At 30.6% G+C, this 21,198-nt stretch overlaps 1 protein-coding gene across 4 annotated transcripts in view; it reads right to left on the bottom strand.

Annotated features, from left to right (window-relative positions):
* Positions 1-1,051: 1,051 nt before the first annotated feature.
* LOC145259207 (neuronal membrane glycoprotein M6-a-like) overlaps positions 1,052-21,198 on the bottom strand; it is a 1,045,587-nt gene continuing 1,025,440 nt past the window's right edge. For all 4 annotated transcript variants that reach the window (XM_080117042.1, XM_080117041.1, XM_080117040.1 and 1 more), the window contains exons 7-8: positions 20,369-20,434; positions 1,052-13,599 (exon numbers count right to left, since the gene is read on the bottom strand). In XM_080117042.1, coding sequence (XP_079973168.1) covers positions 13,471-13,599; positions 20,369-20,434 — 195 coding nt within the window. In that variant the 3' untranslated portion in view covers positions 1,052-13,470. The remainder of the gene's footprint in view (positions 13,600-20,368; positions 20,435-21,198) is intronic.

Raw genomic sequence — 21,198 nt, 5'->3', positions numbered from 1 at the left:
ATGGGATGATCTGAAGATATTTGAAATTATTTTCATGGTTGAAAATAGTATAAGTCAGAGAAAGAAAAAGTGGCAGGTAGAACAGACTACACTGAGTTTTATGGTGCAATGATTGGATAGATATATAAAGAGAGAGGTAGGAGGTAAAATTAGATTCGAAAATAGAATATGATGAGAAATAGTAAGTTAAAAAAAAAAAAAATGGCATTCATGTGATGAAGAGGAGTTTAAGGAGGTGAAGAGTGGGAGGAGGAATGCTTTGGATGAAAGAAATGAAATGATTAAAGTTTGAAAGATAAAGACATCGTCAGGTAAGATATTATTTCCTTGATTTTCTTTGTTTTATTTATTCAGGTTGCCGTTTTTTTTTTTTTTTTTTTTTTTTTTTTCCAGATTTGAAATGTGTTAGTTTACAACACTAAAAGTTAAAAAAAAAAAAAAAAAAAAAAATAATGACATATATATATGTTGAGATATACACTGTAAAAATCCAAAACATTTAGTGTATTACAAGTTTTTTTAAAGTTTTTTTTTTTTTTTTTATACATTTTTTTTTTTAAACTTTTATTTTGTGGCCACAGGGAAATCAAGGGGGACAACTGTTTAAGAGACAACATTTTTTTTTTTCTCTCCATATCAAATTTTTGATTGACGTGCATCCCCCCAAATTTGTATTACTGATATTTTTTTTTTTTTTTTTAAATTCTTCTTAAATAGTATTAAGCACCACATCTCCAGATTATTTTTTAAAAAATTAATTGTTCAATTTTAAACTAGGTGTTCACTTTTCTATATAGTGTAAAATATTCATTTCACTTTATTTTTGATAGATTTTCAGCTCCATCCACCTTAAAAAAAAATAAAATAAAAATTATGACGTTTACAAACGTATTTTTTGGAATTTCAAGCTGGTGTGGGAAATCATTATATAGAAAACTAAACCCTCCGCTAAAAATTGAACAAATAATTGCTCCAAATAAATTTTATATTTTAAAATCTAAAAAACATGATGCTTAACCGATATAGCAATCAGAAGGATTTCTTTGGAAAAAAAAAAAAAAAAAAAAAAAAAAAAAAAATCAGTAATAAAATTTTTTTAAAGAGGGGCGTTTAAGTGTTGAACACGTCCGCCTGAATTGTTAAGCCAAAGAAGATGACGTTTAATTTTCTTTTTAAAAGTTGAAACACTTTTATGTGACTTGTAATTATACCAAAGAAACACAGAATATAAGTCCATGTAACATTTAATGTTTATTTCATGTAGATTTATATAGATGTATGCATGCAAGTTATTTTTTTTTTTTTTTTTTTTATTTAATTTTTAAAATTTTTTTTTTTTTAAATTAAATGTACAACTCCATCTACGTCAGGGGTCTTCAACGTAAGAAATACCATCGCCCTCCCCAGGAATTGAGCCTAGGAGGTAAGTTTGTAATTTTTTTTTTAATCGGAAGTAATTTGATTTGAAAAATACAGTTAGGCATACAAAATGTTATATCTAATTATATAAACATGTTTATATATATATATATATATATATATATATAATGAAAAACAAAAAAACAAAAATACAAACTTTATATTCGTCACGTTGTCTTTATTTCAAGACTTCTTCAGGATGATAGTTTTTTTTGTTGTTTTTTTTTTTTCTTTCCTTCTTTGAATCAATCATCCAGAGTAAATCTTGAAATAAAAGATGACGTGATGATGTTTTTTTTCTTTCTTTTACATTACTTTGGAATATTATTTCCATCATTCATACATATATGTGAGTTTAATTTTTTTTTTTTTTTTAATATTAATGTTTAATTTTATAGTTAAATAACCTTAAGGAATTGATCCAATCTTATTGAAAGGAATAGTTCAAATATGATATTAAAATTAATGATAAATACAGTCGATGTTTATGTATGTCAATGAGACCTTTTTCAGGGCACAGTTAATTTGTGAGGTGAAATTGGGGGAAAAATAAAATTTCCTTAAAAATAACATTCATATTTCAACATTTCGGCTCACCTCAATTAACTCGACTCTGAGAAAGATTTTATTGATTAAGAGTCGCAATAAATTTAATATTTGAAATATTTCCTTAAAATTTTTTTTTTTTCATTCAGCGATTGTAACAAACTAAAAAGATCCTAATAACTATTATTGTTATCACTCAAACTCCAGCGAACACCACAGGTTGTTCTCAAAGAATTCTTTGAGGATGACGTGAAAATTCTTAGCGAGTGAATAATACAGATTAAAAAAAAAAAAACTTTGATCTTAAAATTAAAAAAAAAATTTTAAATGAAGAATTTTCTAATTACAAACAGGTTTATATAGTTAATTATTTAATCTAAATTACTCATTTATTTTATCGTATACAAATTAAGACTAATTGGTGCATTTGTCATAATGTTAAGTGTTCGCTAATGGACTGAGAGACTGGGGGTTCAGTCCCCAGGAAAGTTATACCAAAGACTTAAAAATGGTATGCGGTACACCCCCACCCCTTGCTAAACATTCAGCATTATAAGGGAGGATCAAGGGTAAGTGGTCTAATCCTGGGAATGAAGTAGCGCCTTCCCCTACACCTCTAATTACTATGAATTCTTTAAATTTGCTTCTTAATTAAGATCTTAGATTGTACGTATAACTTTGAGATTCTAAATATTTGTGTGTCGTGTTGTAGATATGCCGAAAAGGGCAGCGAGAAGGAGAAGTGCTGCTGAAGACCTCTGATCTAATTAATTAAAAAAATGAGAAAGTTTGCTGTGCAGTAAGGAAGACAGAGTAGTCTCCCTTGTTGATCTTTTTCCTTTGAATTATTATTTTTTTTTTTCAAGTTTCAAAATTAATAGTCACTTAGTCACATTAACAAAACACATACTATACACTTGTGGTCTCCGGAGGAAGAGGAGAAGAAGGTGGTTATTGATGAATGCCAAAAATAATTGATAGCCAGATTAAGAATGAAGTACCACTCTTTTTTTTTTTCCTTTCAAAATTAATCATAGTCAGAGTGTTGTATGTCAGTCAATTCTGAAAATAATCAAGTTTTGATCAGTTTTTTTTTTTTTTTTTTTTTTACTTTTTCTTATCAGCCTCTTATATATATATATATATATATATATATACACACTGATAAGCATATGTGTATATATTTTTATACTTTTTTCAAAAATTATTTAAGCCAGATTTATTTTCTTATGGAAACACTACTCATACAAGTATAGCCATTTTTTTTTTCCATACACATTTTTTGTGAAAGGAAAAAAAAATAGGGCTAAGCTGTAAAGATGAGAGCGAGAGAAAAGAACAAGCAAATAATAAAAAAATTTTAAATAAAAATGAAAAAAAGCACACATATCAAATTAAAGTTAGTAAAATTGAAAATTGCGTTTGGGAAGGACAGCTTTTTTTTTTTTTTTTTAAGCATTTTTTTAACAAAGGAAGAAGCGTTTGCTTGCAAAAGAACAGATTGTTACAGAAAAAAAAAAATTATTGACAATCAACCCCACCATGAAAAATAAAAAGTGCTGTTTTTTTTTTTTTTTTTTTTTTTTTTTTTTTTTTTTTTTAATAGTTTGAGTTTTAGCTTGGGTACTACAAAAGTTAAACTTTAAAAATCCTGATGCATTTTAAAAAAATTCAATTTGGCAAAATATATATATATATATATATATATATATATATATATATATATATAAAGTGAAGATGTGTGTGTGTACATTTCCCTACACAATAACTATCAATTTTCGGTCTACAGACTCTAGATTTGACGTAATTTGGAAAAATGATTTTGATTGGTTTTCGGCCAGAATTTTGTCTGTTAAGGGGTTAAGGTACAATGATTTGACCTTTGAGAACTCTACCAAACTCTTCCGCCAATTTGGGGGTCTAAACACTTGAAATTTTAGATATAGGTTTTTTGAACATTGATCAAACTTTATAATTTGATTTGAGCCCAAAAATCTCTATAGTAGTTAAGGAAGCCTATTATATAGAAAAGCATTACCGTACACATCTGCACACTTTTTAATATATACATATGCACATAAAGTTATGAACAGTACATAGGGCCTGAGCAAAGCCAGGCTGAACTGCTAGTATATATATAATATAAAAAAAAAAAACATGTTTCATCTGCCAGGTAAGTAAAGAGCGATATAAATTTATACAGAAGATAACACAGTAGTGCAAATTCAACTGAAATTGTGTTAAAGTTCTGAATTTTTTTAGATGAGGCCTGATTGCTTATATTATTTGTATTGATTGGACTATTGTTCTCATCTTGAATGTTGTTTGTGCAACGTTTTGGTCAGATTGTTCTTCGACCATCATCATCAGGTACGTTAGTGGTTGTTTAACCAACATGCTTGAGGATGGTCGAAGGCCAATCCGACTGAAACGTTGCACAAAGTAACGCTCAAGATGAAATTGTATTATTGGTGCATTTATTACCGCACTTGGAAGTCTATTCAAAGGTCAAGCGATTCTGATCGAGAAAGCGTCTCTCCTTCGGTTCAATCGAAATCGGTGGTAAAATAGTTCCTTGTAGTGTCCCGTGTGCAGACCTCTTAGAAATGAATAACAGTTCTTAAGGTATCTCATAATGCCCACTGAAGAGATTGTAGATCAAAAGATCAACGTATAAACATCGGCGCTCAAGGAAAAAAAAAAAAAAAAAGTTAAGCTTTTCAAGTTGGCATTTATAAGGCAAATCCGATAGACCCCCCCCCCCGTACCATTTGATTGCATGTATAGTGGCCCAGTTGTTTTAACAGCTTTGGCGACCACGGCTCTCCAAATGTAACGCATATATTACAGACTTGTCTCATTTCAAAATAGAGATATTATCTGCTTTTAGAAATGGAATATACTGCATTATTAGTAAATTATAAATTACTAACAAAATAAAGCGGATGCCAGGACTTGAAAACTAACCGTGAAATCTTAAATCTTAACTTCGATCAACTGACCTGTTTGAACTTTCTTATAGAGTTCAAAACATTACCTTAGCAAAATAACTTTGGCATGAAGTTATAACAAATGAAAATATAGGTTATTTATTAAGGGTCATTGCAAACGCAATGTAGAAATTATATATTTTTACATAACTGAAGACAATTTATTTTTCAGTAAATCTTTTACTTAATCTTGATAGGATCAGAGATGCGGGATGATATTTCAGGGTTAACTCCTTCTCAAATAAAATAAAAATTGTTGCTCATGAAAATTCACCAAGATTCAAAGATAACAGTTTTGGAAGACCCAGGCAAAAAAAAAAAAAAAAAAAAAAAAAAAAAAAATCAACCATTAAACATAAATTAAAAAAAAAAACAAACACTCTCTATCATGGCGAAGTTATTGTGTTTGACTATCAAGGAAACAGACGAGAAAATCGGAAACTCAAGAGAGAAAGAGAGAGAAAAAAAAGCAAATGACCTTTTTAACTGTGTGATCAAAGCATAGGTTTATTATCAACATATTTTAAACAGTTGCAAAATACTTAGATAAAAAAAAAAAAATATTAAAAAAATGTTTACCATAAAATAAAACTTTAATTCAGTGTATATGCCTCTGAATTAATTATAAAGTTTTGGTGGATCTGTACAATACAACCCCCTTACATATTTTTTTTTCATCTTTTTTTCAATGAATTATCAATTGGAGACTAATCTATTAGATTACCCCCCCCCCGTCATAAATGCAAAAAATGTAAATATTTAAAGATTTTTAGAGGGTTCTCAGTTTTTAATACACCCCTAGTAAAATCGATACCCTATCCAGTTGACGTTTGAAGGCTAAACTGCTATAAAAAAAAAATTCTGTGAATTTGGCCTTTTCAAGACTAAATTTATCGAATTTAGCAATTTACAAAGCAGATTGGTCTTCAAACGTCGATTGGTTCCATTATGGGAGATCGATTTTACTAGAACATTAAAAACTGAGCACCCCCCTAAGTCTAAATATTATTTTTTTGGGGGGGGGGGGTAATCTGATAGATTAGTGTCCAATTGATAAAAAATCTTTTAAAAGATGAAAAAAAAAACCCAAAAAAAAGACAAAACCAAACAAACAAAAGGGTGTGTGCATTGTACAGGTTCAAAGTTTTTTTCTCACTTTTAAAATAGATTCAAATTTAAATCACTAGACCCTGAACAGACGTTAATTTTTGATAAAGTATAGTTACTTTTTTTTTATTATTACAACACCACAAAAGTTTTACTCCAGTTACGAAGACAAGAAAAAAAAAAAAAAAAGATCAATTGTACAATAGTGGCACCGTTGAAAAAAAAAAAAATTTTTTTTTCCTCTTTGGTTTAGGAACAACAGAACCATAATATTTGACTTTGGCTAATAACCTTTGATTTTAACCTGAAAGTACTTCCAAAAATGACAATTGAAAGGCTTTAAATGTAATTAAAAAGTTATGAATGATCTTATTGAAGATATTGGGATAACCACTTTTATGTATATATAAAAAAAAAGTAAGTGATCTTGAAGCCTTTAAGAAAATAATTTCTAGCTAGAATTAAAATTTATGAGCAAGAAGTTGATTATGGTTCATTTGAGCTCCCAAATAATAAATAAATTAAAAACAAAAGAAAAAAAATACTTTTCGACTGTGACACTATTATATCAAATGAACCAGGAAAAAAATGGGGTAAATATGGTTTCAAATTCAGTTTTATTTTTAAATTATTTTAGTAGGTTTTCACCATTTTCCTTTTTAGATTTATTTTAATCTAATATCTAGTTTCACACAAGAGTTTTTTTTTATTTTTTTGTAATTTTTTTTTTTATTTTTATGAATTTAACCAGAGGCGTTTTATCATATTGGATATTGTTTTAAGAGGAATGATATCTAGGATATCTTATATTGACAATAATTATCAACACTATAGTCAATTTTTGATTTTGATTAAAGTATTTTTTTTTACCATAATAAAAGAATAGATTAAACAAGAATTTATTTCATAGAATAATTATAGAAAACCAATGGTAACTGTATTTTTTATAATATGAGGAAAGCAAATTAAAAAAAAATTTTTTTTTGATCATTTTTGTTATACTTATATCATAAGAAGCAGAAAAACTAGGCCTGTGTTAAGACATTACGTAGAAGTAAGTTTCAATTTTGGAAAAATATACAGTTAAGACCAACTCTTTCTTTTTTTTTTGTATTTTGATTTAATTTAAAAAAAAAAAAAAAATTGTTTTTGCATGTTCAGCCAGGTGTTGTGCGTATTAGACCTCTCTAGCTGGTGCCATGACCTTGGGTCTCTGCCTTTTCCCAAGGTTAAATCTTAGGGCAGGAAAGCAGTCGAAGAATTGGGTGTGATTAGTTTCCCTAAGAGGGTCCAGGCTCATTATCTGGACACATATGCCAACCTAGAATGTGAGTGATTAGTTGAAATGTTATATATAAATGAAAATTATAATATTGAGCTTCTTTATCCAATTTGGATTGTTTTATAAATATTGATACTAATATTTATATGGACATAAATTTTTACAGTATTATACTAGCTGTAATCTGAAAGTATCTCAAAATTCAAGTCAATATATATAACTCAAGCCAAGATATCTTATGTTGCTTTAACAACTTGTGGTTGGAGCAAAAGTCCAAGTTCATACTTGGCCTCAACCTTATTAAATTTGGGTTTAAGACTATACATTCAAGGAGACACCTTAGTGCTTCAAGATGTTTGCAGTAAATAAAATTCTAATTAAATGCAGCCTTAGAAATGTAATACTGAAAATGTTAGCAAAAACAGTTTTCAAATTAGTTCAATAAATTGGAAAGCCATTTATAACAAGAAATTATCAAGGACGATAACTCTTGTTGACTAAAGTTGGAAGTTTCTGTAAGATGGCGATCAGAGTAATAAAGAAAAAGTTTTCAGCAAAACTTAAAATATTTTCCTACACACGAACAAAGTCTGCATAACAAAATTAGAACCATTTACTCTACTTATTGAGAATCGTTATCTTAAGAAACAAATATTTCTTGGCAGAAAGCTTTTCACAGCAATTTTAGGTTGGAGCACCAAGCTATTTACTATACAAGCCACACAATATCGCAAAACTCTCTGGCTCCTGTAATAGACAAATGTCTCCTGAGATGGTATATATATGATGGTGTATATTAATGGTTGCAAGGGCTGGATAAATAAAAACAATAAAAAAGGTCCAGCACCTTTTGGCAGTCATCCGAGATGCATCATAGGTGGCGCCACTTTATACATTTGGGATTTCAAGGAAATGTCCAAGAGTTTATTTTTTTTTTTTTTATTAGCTAAGCTTGCTTATTCAGCTTCTGACAGCTACCCCCCTTCCCTCAATAATGCAAGTTTTCGGATCTTGCTTTTTTTTTTTGTCTTACCAGAGAGTTTTGTAATTTTTTTATTTTTTAAAAATTTTTTTAAATGGTATGATGATGAAGATAAATGGTATAGGTGGCTGAATGTTTTTATTTTCAATAATTTTATTTTTTACTTTTTTAAAAAAAGTTTTTCATTTCATGTTTTTACCGAGAGGTCACCGAACATAACACTAAAATCTTTAATTTTTCATTTTGTTTTAAACATTTACAGGGTGAGTTTTTCGATTGCAACGAATGATAAAAAAAAAAAAAAAAAATTAAAAAAAATATATGTATGTATATAAGCAAAAAAAAAAAACAAAAAAAAACCCACAGATTTTTTAAAAATTTTTTTTTTTTTTTAGTTTTTCTTTTATCGTTAAAAATCTTTTACGATGTTCAAATTTACAGAAAGAATTTTCACTGGAGAGAACCAAAGCCTCCAAGATAGATTCCTGAAAGTGTGGAGACCTTCAGAAGGCCAAAATTGAAATGCCAAACAAACAAGGAATTGTTTTGGCAAAAGCGTCTTTTCTTCAGGAATGGCTTTACAAACAACGGTCGATCGGGGGAAGTCTGGGAATTCTATGCACCTGATTAGTCTGATTTTTTTTATTCAACTTGACTCGACAAATATAGATATATGCATATATTAAAAGGGCTAATCTGTGTTGCCCGGATGGAAAGTGTTCTCCAATAAATCTTAGATTAATTTTAGTTCCCAACTTAATATTTCGAATTTAAAAGTTAGACTCAGTAACCATGACGTGGGACTAAAATTCATATTTTATTAACTTTCATTGTCTAAACAGAAATTGGTTTACATTCTGAATCCTATAACCCTTCCAAGGAATTCATTGAATATGATTTTGCTATGTTAAACCATACTTCATTGATGATCAGGGTTACTTGATCTTTTTTAGAAAAACCCTGTCATAGGTGTAGGAGTTTTGTGTGTGTTGTTATATATAAACAGCCCATCACTCATGCTGAGTATTTAATGTTACGTTTATTATTTTACAACTTGCTAGTCGGACTCAAATATCGATTTTTCAGATGTATTGCTAGTTAGGTCAAAAGAAAGTCCGACAAGACAACTTTATATAGTAGCACTATTTTCAAACCAGATGAATAGATATAGAAGCTTTATCTAGAACTCAATTTGTGATATTGTTTCATAAAATTGCAAAACGACACTGTCCATGATGAATCAGTTGTCAAAATGCACAAACAATTTTTTGCCAATTTAGAATTTATTTCTAGTTGATAGAAATCTTATTTCAGCACAGCGCAGCACTAAAATTGCTAATGATTCAGGACTCTCAAAGAATTTTAATCTTTAATTTTGTTTTAACGTCTTTAAAGTTATCTTTAAAAAGAAAGGGGCAGAGGGAGGTGGTTAGAGTAAAAAAGTTTTTAGTTTTGGGTTTTTATGCATGCGTTTTGAAAAATTTTAATGAATGTAGGATTTTATGTATTTTGGGGGAAGGAAGCAAGTTTTACGAAATCTAATATTTAAGCCTTTTTTTATTGCAGTTTTAACTTTATAAATTTTTCAGGTTGTGTGTCAAATTTACAAATTTTAGTTGTTACAATTTTCTTGCTAGTCAGACTAAAATATCGATTTTTCATTTCTAAATTTTTTAATTTAATTGTTTTTTTTGTTTTTTTTTTACATATTAAAAAAAATGTTATGTTGCTGTTGATTACTGTTTTTAAATTAAAATTTTTTTTTTTTCCAAAAATGTTTGTCAAATTCAGTAATTTCATGTTTGGCACAGAATTTTATAAACAAAGTTTTCATTTATTTGCTTTTTTTTTTTTTTTTTTTTAAATAATCTTTGACCTGGATTCAATTCTCACCTTAATTCTATTACAAAACTTCATTTTTAAAATTTATTTATCAATTAATTTAAAAATTTAAACAAGTTAAATTCACTTTAATTATATTTTTAAAAAATACAATTAAAACCTATGCAATTTCATTCAAATATATAAAGTAAAAAATGGAATTTGTTTCAGGCAATATATTATGTATTATACCGCTTTTTTTATTTTCATGGGTAACGGCCTTAAACAGTTAATTCACAAGGCTGGGAATATATAACTGACTTGAATAAGAATGAGAATTAGGTTATTAATATCAAACAATATCAGCATACGTCCAATAGAAAACAAAAAAAAAACATTTAAGGTTTTATAATAATCAGATATTAGAAGCCATTATGTATTACATAAAATACTGTCTTTTGCAGATCAATGGTTTCTTTGTTTTCTTCTGTTTTTTTTTGTTTTTTTTTAAATGTTTTTCAGTCTTAAAGCAAGTTAATGGATATTACACCAGAAATCACTGAGTACATCATATATAGATATTTCCAAAAATATTGCCATAGTTTAAGAAAACGAAGATGTTTTGACAGACAATAGGCCAATAAAAAGCAGACGGAAGAGTTATCTGCCCATTATTTGTTTTTTTTTTTAAACAGCAACAACAACACTACAAGAAGGATAAAATGAACGACATTTCTGTTAAGCTTGATTTTAAATATTTTAGTTCTTAATTTCGAGACATGTATGTATATATAATACTTTATGTGCATGCAGGTGTTTGTTGGTGTGTGAATAATTGACATTTTTAAGTCCTTGTATTTTAACTTTTTTTTTCTTCGATTTTAGGAGGAAGCCTTTTTCAGTCAATGTAGAACTTGCCCATAAATTGAAAGAAAAAGAAAGAAAAGGGGAATTTCCTTAAGCATTATATGTGGGTGCATGTATAGTATACATGTTTATTAAACACACTGGATTTATATATCAACCTAATTAGTGCACTATATTTTTTCTAGCTAAACTACACTATTACACAGCCTGCCAGCAAATAGCAATAGATACATGTGAAAAGGAACACTCTGGTAAGAAAAAAAAAATCCCCGATTTACATCAGCAATAATACTCGACTCTTCATCATATAGAGTACTCTAGGTAGCCGATAATGCATACGTAAACATTTAAATTCACCCTCCTTCGTAGCTTAGTGAGGGTAGAAAGTTTGACTTGTTAGAATTGTGTTTGAGTTTTGATCTCAGCTTTAGGTATTTACTTTTCTATCTATGCCTGTGATAACACACACACACACACACACACACACACATATTTGCGCTTCTTTGTATGCTATTAAGTACCACTGATGCTCTGTCAGTCACATGACATCACTGTCAACTTCTTCGTTCTGAACATGATTCCCTAATAAGTAAAAATCATACGTTCAAATTTTTTTAAGCTTTTTCAAGACGATGTTTTTGATAAATCATACAACGCAAGAAATGTTCTTCAAACAGACTCCTCAGCATTATATATATATATATATATATATATATAAATAAATAAATGGGCGAATTAAAGGAAGAGAATAAGATCAATTCTTTAAAAGGAGTCTTACCAGGATAATGTAAAGCTCAACATATCTTTGCAAAAATCAAAACAAAATATAAAATAAGAACATCATATGGTGTGTTTCCTTGTATCTTACAATAGCTCCGTGACTATTTGGAAAAATTCAAACATTTAAAAATATTCCAAAAATTGCTACAAGTGTTTAAATTTGTCCAAATGGTTACGAAGCAATTGTAACACACGAGGAAATACATTATATGATGTTCTTATTTTATGTTTGGTTGTCTTGATTTTTGCAAAAACATACGCATTATATCGATTATGAAAACCGATAATCATGAAGCTTAATTGAATCAATATTGACTGATTTTATTGGTATATATATATATATATATATGTGTGTGTGTGTGTGCAAAAACTAAAATAAAGAAAAAGATTACATCATATTTGTATTTTTTTTTTGCGAAAAAAAAAAAAAAAAAAAATGTAATCTTTTTCCTCCTTGTTTTGGTTTTTGCAAGTATATATGAATACTCGATTACAAAAATGTTGATCATGTTTAATATTTGAGTCAATTTACCTGGCTTAATTTTTATCGATATATGTACATTGCCACTGGCTAATAGATTTTAATATATTAAACCATTGGGAAAAATTTTTCTCACACATATATATATATATATATATATATATAATTGATATATTGACACTATTAGTTTGGTCCATTAGGCTGAAAGTGTCACCCTTAGTGAAAGTAAAACTGATTATATTATATACACACACCCACACATGCACATATGAAGATATGCCTATACATAATATAGAAATGTTTAGAAATAAGAACGGTTTTAGAAAAATTTAGGTGTACATGTATGCAAATGTATCAGTATAGTATTTGCTTATACAAACGGAAGTTTCCTACATAGATTCTATGTGTTTAAAGAAATATGTAATCTGTGTGTGTGTGTAAGCAGAGATGTAAGAAATTCAGGAGGTTAGGGTTTGAGTATTTAATGAGAAAGAAAGAGAGAGGGGGGGAGATAGTGTAATAGAGAGGCCCCCCCCCCCGAATATTGCCATCAGAGACTGGCGTTCATTTTGGTGGGATAGTGATAATTAATCCATTGGTTTTCTTTCATATTTTTATTAAGTTCTTAAAATCAAAAGACAAAAAAAAAAAAAAAATAAAAAATAAAAATTATAGAAAAGAGTTAAAAAAAAAAAAGGAAAAAAAAAATCAAAATTTTGTTTTAAAAATCATTATAATTGAAAAAAAAAATTTTTTTTGAAAAGGTCAAAGACAAATAAAAAAAAAAAATCACAACCAAAAAAGTTGAATAATTATATAACCGCCGCCGCCACTGCTGCCTCCCAGATTACAGAGTAGAGAACTAAAAAAAAAAAAAAAAAAAAATGGTGTCTTAAGAGTCCTCTATCATTTTTTTCTGCAAAAATTTTCTTATTCTTAAAAACTTATATTCTTATTCTCTTTCCTCTTGTTATTTTATTTATTTTTTTTAGCTTCATACGATTTTTTTTTTTTTTTAGCTTCATACGATATTTTTTTTTGTTGTTATTTTTTCCTATAAATTTCCTTCCTCTCTTTCTTCAATTTCTCTTGTGTCCTCCACTCCTTCAAAAATTAAAAAAAGAAAAAAAATATGAAAAAGCAAAGAGGATGTATTGTGGAGAAGGGGCAGTCATCGTCGTCGTCGTCCTCCTCCTCACATGTTGGTGTCGAGTATCGAATGCTTAGAATTTCTCACTTCCTCCGTATCATAAGCGTTGTATGTGGCAAACCTCGAATCTTTCAGGTGGGTATAGTTAGCGCTGATGGAGATCAGAAAATGAATCTATAAATAAAGAAGAAATGAAATTACAATGGATTCACACGACACAGTATATATATTGTTGTTGGGACGATTAATCAGGAAAAAATTGGAGCTTTTTGGGGTATTGGAATCGGAAAAATTTGAGCCTATTTCCCCCGATGCCAGAACCGATTCCTTAAATTATCTTTTTTGTTCGATTTTGGTCCAAGAAACCTCCTCCACTGTTTGTAGTAACAATAAAACAAATATTTATTGATTTTAAACTTTCAGTAAGACTAAAATATCTAGATCATCGCCTCACAAATGTGTTTTTACATTTGAGAAAATATAGGCACATTTAAGATGTGTTTTTACAGTAATCGGGACAAAATGATTTTATAGTTAAATATTTAGAGATTTACAAAGAATCGGAATTGGTAATTGTATTGAAATCGGGAAATATATTGGAATCGTCCCATCACTAATATATATATAACTGCAAAGTTATTGGTTTTATAAAGTTGAAACAGGCATGTAATCTATATAATTATAAAACTGTGACCCTTGCTTACTTTCTTGCATCTTTGATCGATTTCATCTTAAACAGGATGACAGGTGAATTTATATTTTCGTATAAATAATTGAATTCCTTCAAAAGGTATCACAAAAACAAATAAAATAACATCTACAGAAATCGTGATATATCCAAACCAGTCGTGCGAGATGGTCCAGTGGTAGGAGTTTAGGCTTCTTACCATGGGCTCCCGATTATGAATCTCACTAGATTCAGTCACTCCGACGAGTCGTAGACGACGAAACACGTGTCAGCGGATAATTATATTAAAAGAAAAACAAACAAAAAACAATATATATGCCGCTCCTCATTTTTTTTTTGGGGGGGGTACCAAATTGGTAAAAGGGAAAATTATTTCCAACTCGCATTTAGGTAAAAATGCTCTTTCGTATAAATAATTGAATTCATTCAAAACGTATCGCAAAAACAAACATCTCTTTCCACACACACACACACACACACACACACACACAGATAACATTTTTACTGTGTTGAAGATTGCTAACGAAACATCTACCTTATGAGAAAATAAAAGAACGTGTTTTCAAAAAAAAAAATGTTAATTGTACTTTAAAACACACATGGAGAGAACCTGAATGCCTACTGGAGAGAACCTGAATGCCTACTAGATACTGTCCTCGAGTGTTCAAGGATACTTTTTCCATAGAAGTAAATCCTGACCAAATATTCAAAATCACATAGTATTCGCTGCCGAAATAAGATCTCCTCACTATCGCTAACCCACATTAGCTTTTACGAGGAATGGTGCACCTTCTCCAAGTGATGTTACCTCAAGTAATAGCACGAAGCTGGATACTCCACCAGACTAGATAAATTCTTGTCCTGGAATCCAGTAAGACCAAGAAACCAGAATGAAGATATACTACAACGTATGAAAATGGTTAATTGGGGAGAGGAAAATTATGTTCTCAATTTCTTTACTAACTCAATGTTTGAGAGAAACTTTAATGGAACATTCGAATATCTATGTATCTCATATAGAGTTCAAGTGTTAGCCCCAGGTTATGATGTCTGAGAACTTCGACTGAAGTAAAATAAAACAAAATATATATATATATATATATATATATATATATATATATATACACACACACACACATACAAACACACAGGGTGACCCCCCCCCCCCAAAAAAAAAAGCTAAATGGAGGTCATCTAGAACATATGCTGTAGAACGGAGAAAAAAAAGGCCAAAAATCCTAGTGTTTTGATGCGATGTTTTGAATATAATAAACTAGTTATGACCAAAGTGTCATTTCATTCGGACAAAACACTAAGAAATTAGAGTTAGGGCCCGTTTTTTTGGGGTCACCATCATATATATATATATATATATGTTCTGAATATCACTGAGCATCAGACAAATATAGTATATTTGGTATTGTACTCTATATTATTGTCTATCCTGCTATAACTGGAAAAAAACAACATTACTCTTGGAATATTTACAAGCATATATATATATATATATATATATATATATACACACACACACAAACACATATACAGGGTGTCCTAATAAAATGTATACACTCTTTAAATTATCTCAACTTGCAACATAAATACGCTGTACCATGTTCCCAAGAGATGCTTAGCAATAAAGAATGGCAACTCCAGCAGGATGGAGCACTTCCCCACTATCATCATGACGCAAGAGCATATCTTGATAGTAACCCGAGAAACAGATAGTTAGGACGAAGAGGAAGTATCGAGTACTGTCCACGCTCACTGAATTTGCCCCCCTCCCATCACCTGGATTTTTCTTTTTTCTGGTGGCGGATGGGGTGGGTGGGGGTCATATTAAATACAAGGCTCACACCACAAAACGATCTGCAATGATCGAGTTGATAGCAACCAGTGAAAGATGATGTGTCAACATATAAATAAATTGAACTGATTAGGAACGTTTTCGATTCAATCAGTGAGCGTTGTCAGCTGTTCATGGACCACAATGGCCAATAATTTGAACACTTTCGATAATTAACTGGTTTCTATATTTGTTCACAGTATTTTGATGCATGAAACATTTTTCTTATAATAAATGTTGGTTTTATGGTCATTTAAAGAGTGTATACATTTCATTGGGACACCCTGTATATATACATACATATGATGGCAGCAAATTCGGTCTCGAATATTGCCATTACTTAATAGAATTAGAAAATTAAAGCATGAATGTTTGCCGTTTTAGGCTACAGCTAGCCTTTTTTTATCAAGATACACATTGATGGCAATGTGTATTCCATTGCATATCAAGTAATGCCTGTACTTTAAGCTTTTTATTAGTTTGGAAAGACTTTGCACTGAGCCAATCCAACTCCCTAAACAACTGTCACACTGAACCAAAAAGAAGAGCAAGTAAACATCATTGGATGCAGCAGCTGCCACAGGTTTTATATCAGGGTTTTCCTTCTCCTAGAGAGGTTGCCTTCACCACAGCTTACGAGAGCCCCCACCCCCACCGCCATTTGATCCATGATTGGGACTTGAGTTGCTGAGCACCAGAGCATACTCTACATGCCGGTGGGTCAGGTATGCCGCAGCTGACAGGGCCTAAGCTCCTCTGAAGGTTTCTGTTAGGGTTACCTCACCTTTAGTCTGTGGTTAAAAGAACCTTGGCCCATAAGGCAGTGGAGGTCCAGTTATATGGCGCAGGACACTCGCCGTTCATCAGAGCCTCGTCTGCATGGCAGTGGTCACGACGTGCACATCACCATACATACACACACACACACACGTGTATAGAAGCTAAGGAATAAGGGTGTAGAGTTGTAGGTTTCCGTTTCGATTCTAACTGATTGCATCAAAGAAATTTTTTTAATTTTGATCTCTTATTACATTAGGATCAATATAATAATCAATAATTGTTGATAATAATAAATACATAATCTGCATAAATTATACTATCATATTTAAGCATATCTTATGACCGGGCAACGCCGAGTGTCCTGCTAATTAATTTGTTTTTCACTAATACGTCCTCTCATTGTAACAAAGTTACTGACATGTACGAGGCGTCTTCGATAAGTTTCTAGAATTTTTGTACAGGCATTTAAAATTGTTGTAGACTCTTGAAAATTCAGTATGTTATTGCTGTATATTTTAGATGACTAATTTTTTTATGATTTCAGGTTCAAATGAACAGTTACAGCAGGAATTAGAATGCATCCTACTAAAGCCTGATTGTCACAGCTGGTGAATGTCAAAAATGCAATCTGGACCTGAGGACACTTAGAAGAACGGTATGCAATAAAATTCTGTTTTAAACTTGGAAAAATGCAACTGAAACGTATGGAATGCTTCAGACTGCTTTTTGACTATCTTTCATGGATCGAGCATCAGTTCTTGAGTGGCATAAGAGATTCAAGGAAGGCAGGGAGTTTGTGAGGGACGATGAGAGGTGTGGGAGGAGTAAGGAAGCCAGAACAAGAATTTCATGGATAAAGATTGTCGTTGTGTATCTATAGAGACAATAAATGCAGTTTGGTGTCAGTGTGGGAACTGTGACAATTATTCACGAGGAACTGAAAATGTGAAGCTTTGTATGAATGCACCAGTCCACAACTCCATCCTTGTTACAGACTATTTAACCAAAACGGGCATTAAGACAGTTCTTCGCCCTTCCTACAGTTCAGACCTTGCTGTGTGACTTTTGGTTATTCCCTAAGCTCAAGGAAAACCTGAGAGGTTGTCGTTATGAAACAATTGATGAGATGAAAGAGGCTGTGACGAGTGGCATTAACACAAGACATCTTCTATGGAGGCTTTCTAGAAGTTCTTAGAACGGTTCAACAAGTGAATTGCAGCCGGAGGAGATTACTTCGAAGGGGACTAGAGTTTCATGTGTGTACTATCAATAAAAGTGCCCATAAAAAAAGTCTGGAAATTTATTGAAGGCATCTCGTTTTCTTGGCAAAATACGAGTTCATAAGCACATTCTTACAAACACAGCAATACTATTAAGAAAAAAAAATGGCTTCAGTAAAAATGTTTTTTTTTGTCAAGTATACATTTTTTAAATAAATAAGATGACTATGTCTCGTATTGATTTAAAATTGTAACAATTTTTCTAAAATATTTGGTCTTTTTAATGTCAACAACTGTTACCAAAATATTCCAAATTAATTTTATTTTTTGTAATGGTCATATGAATTTGTAAGTTATAGTGTAGATTTTCTATTTTTACAAAAGAAAAAAAAAAAAAAGGAAAAACATCTATATGGGTGCATCTTATCCAGTATTTTCAGACAGCCTGGCAACACAGACAATGTTAAAAAGTAACAAAATACTTTTACTTAACTTTAAAAAAACATCTTTTGTCTTAATATCAATACAACTTTTACCAAAATATAAAAAATTAACTTTTTGAATTAAAATTTGTATTTAAAAATTTTTTTTTTTTTGTTAACATGAATTATTTTTAATAAAACGAAAACTCTCAACGTTGGTGCATCTTACGTCAGATGCCAATATCGTCTACTTACATTGGGCTAAAAAAAAAAAAAAAAAAAAAAAAAATTATACTAACTTTGAAGAAATGTACTATGCATTAGACAAACTTCAATTCTTGTTCGTCCAACGGTTTCCAATCAAATTTGCTACTCAATTAGTAAAACCCAATTAACAAAGGGACATAAATCTGCTGAAACTCATACATCTAACTGTAATATAGCATGAACGGCTATATGTAAATACCGAGCTATGAGCAAAATGACGTCATGGTAAGGAAAAAGACTAAAAAGGAGGAAAAGAGAATACGTTCAAGAAAACGATCAGGTGGGAGACGTCACAGCCACAATGAAAGAACGAGGAAATAAATTTCGTAATAAAAAAAACCAAAAAACAAAAAAAAAACAAGAGACTAAGAATAGGAAAGAACTTCAACTCGCTTTTTTGTTGTACAACATTTATTTACACATTCTCTCCTAATTTGGGCAGCGTCCCTCACGTGATTGTTATCTCGAATATGCTCTCGAACGTCATCCACGCTTCTAACATAGTCATCTTATCAAATGTGCCCTCTCTCCTTTTTATTGACTTCTTTTTCCTTACAGTGACATTTCGTTCACGGTTTGCATTTGGCGGTCCACGCTAAGTTACATAACTACGTTGAAATCTCTGGGAGATTATTAAAAAAGATTTGATAGATTGTCCAAGATTACTTATGGTACACTCGTTCTGAACATTGTCGAAAGATTCCCCTTGTTCCTGAAATAAGCAAGACGGTCTTAAGGATTAAGATTGTTTTGTTTTAAGGCATATCAACCCTTTTCAGGTTATTTAATGCCAAATCCAATAATTAAAAAAAAAACAAAAAAAAAAGTTTTATGCTTAAAGTTTTTTATATCTTCAAATATTCACTCATGGAGGTTGTTTTGGTTATTGTTTTATGGCATATCAACCCTTTTCAGGTTATTTAATGCCGAATCCAGTAATTTGATTGGTTGGTTGTTTTACGGCATATCAACCCTTTTCAGGTTATTGAATGCCGAATCCAGTGATTTTGAAGAAAAACTTTTTTTAATAGAATATTTTTTTTTCAAGTTGGTTTCTGTTTATCAATAGTTGGGACCCTAACAGCTATTACCATTTCGGGTCAGAGTGGACCTGGGAGCAAGGAGAATTAAAGGGTGGCTCCACACTCCTCAAAGCTCTCAAGCTGGGGCCTCACCATCGAATATAGTTTAAGGTCATATCCAGGACCCCCAGTAATTTGGAGCAAAATGATTATTTCAAATTCTTTAGATCTTTAAATATTTATTCATGGTGTTTGGTTTGCTTTATTTGTATAGAAAGATTGTTTTTAAGTTTGAAGAACTTGAATCGTTCCACTCTGTAGCACTGCAGATCTGGTATCATCATTTGAAAGTAGTTTAAGGTAATATCCAGGATCCTTAAGAATTTGCTAATTTTCAATACTGTGATATGACGATCATCAGGATTTAATAAGTGTCCATCTCAATTCATATGGGACTTGATAGAAATCAAAGACAAAGACAGCAAATGATTTTAATGGAACTGTAAATCTCATACAGTGTATGTTCTAAGAGGATTATCAGGCTGGATAGATTTTAACATAAATATCAGTTTGAAAGTTTGCATATTTCACTGACTAGTCAGAATCAAACATCGATTTATTGATATTTAGGTGTAATTTGGAAAATGCGACCGACTTACATTAGGAAAATGACCAATTAGTGAGGAAATATTACTTACCATACTGATCGTGACGAGCACTGAAGAAACGTAGGTGAAGATATAGCAAGTGAACAGCTCTTTACCCTGAAAGATAAGAGGTTTGATATTAATCTCACATCAAAATTACATTGTACACAATTCCTCAATTAGTGCTAGCTACATTTAAAAGCTTATATATCTCAACTATTATATAAAAATCACTGTGTGTGTGTGTGGGAGTTTCTTCCTCATAGTTTCTGATAGGTAATTAATGTCAGGCAGTGTTCTTAGGTATGTTTTATATAGAAATTCATCTGATGAGTATTGAAAAAAAATCCGATCCTAAAAATAGTCTTTCTTACAGATAAAAAAATTTTTTTTGTAGGGTAATCTATATATCTATAAAAGTGAAAGTGTGTGTGTGTGTGTGTGTGTGTGTATATTTCCATACACAATAACTATGTCAATTTTAAGTCTACAGACTCGGAATTTGATATACAGGGTACTGAGATTTGGGAAAAATCGACGTGATCGGTTTTCGGTCAGAAATTTGGCGATTAAGGAGTCAAAGTTCAACGATTTGACCTTTGAGAACTCGTTGAAACTCCAACAATTTTGGGTCTAAACACTTGACATTTTAGATATAGGTTCGTTGGACATGGATCTAACTTGATAACTTGATTTGAGCCCAAAACAATAAATTTTAAGGGGCCATAGTTTTAAAAACTGACCGCTTTTTTTTATTGCTCAACATACACCTTCAAATACCCGGGCAACGCCGGGCACCCATGCTAGTATTTTATAAAATCTCAACAAATAATTTCTTAGAAAAAAAACAAACAAAAAACAGATTTGTTGACATCTTGAAA

The sequence above is a fragment of the Euprymna scolopes genome, chromosome 34, assembly GCF_053919585.1.
Source record: "Euprymna scolopes isolate OS-2025 chromosome 34, ASM5391958v1, whole genome shotgun sequence".
Classification (NCBI taxonomy): Eukaryota; Metazoa; Mollusca; class Cephalopoda; order Sepiida; family Sepiolidae; genus Euprymna; species Euprymna scolopes.
The sequence above is the reverse complement of the archived record's forward strand: the minus strand, read 5'-3'. Positions and strand labels throughout refer to the sequence as shown.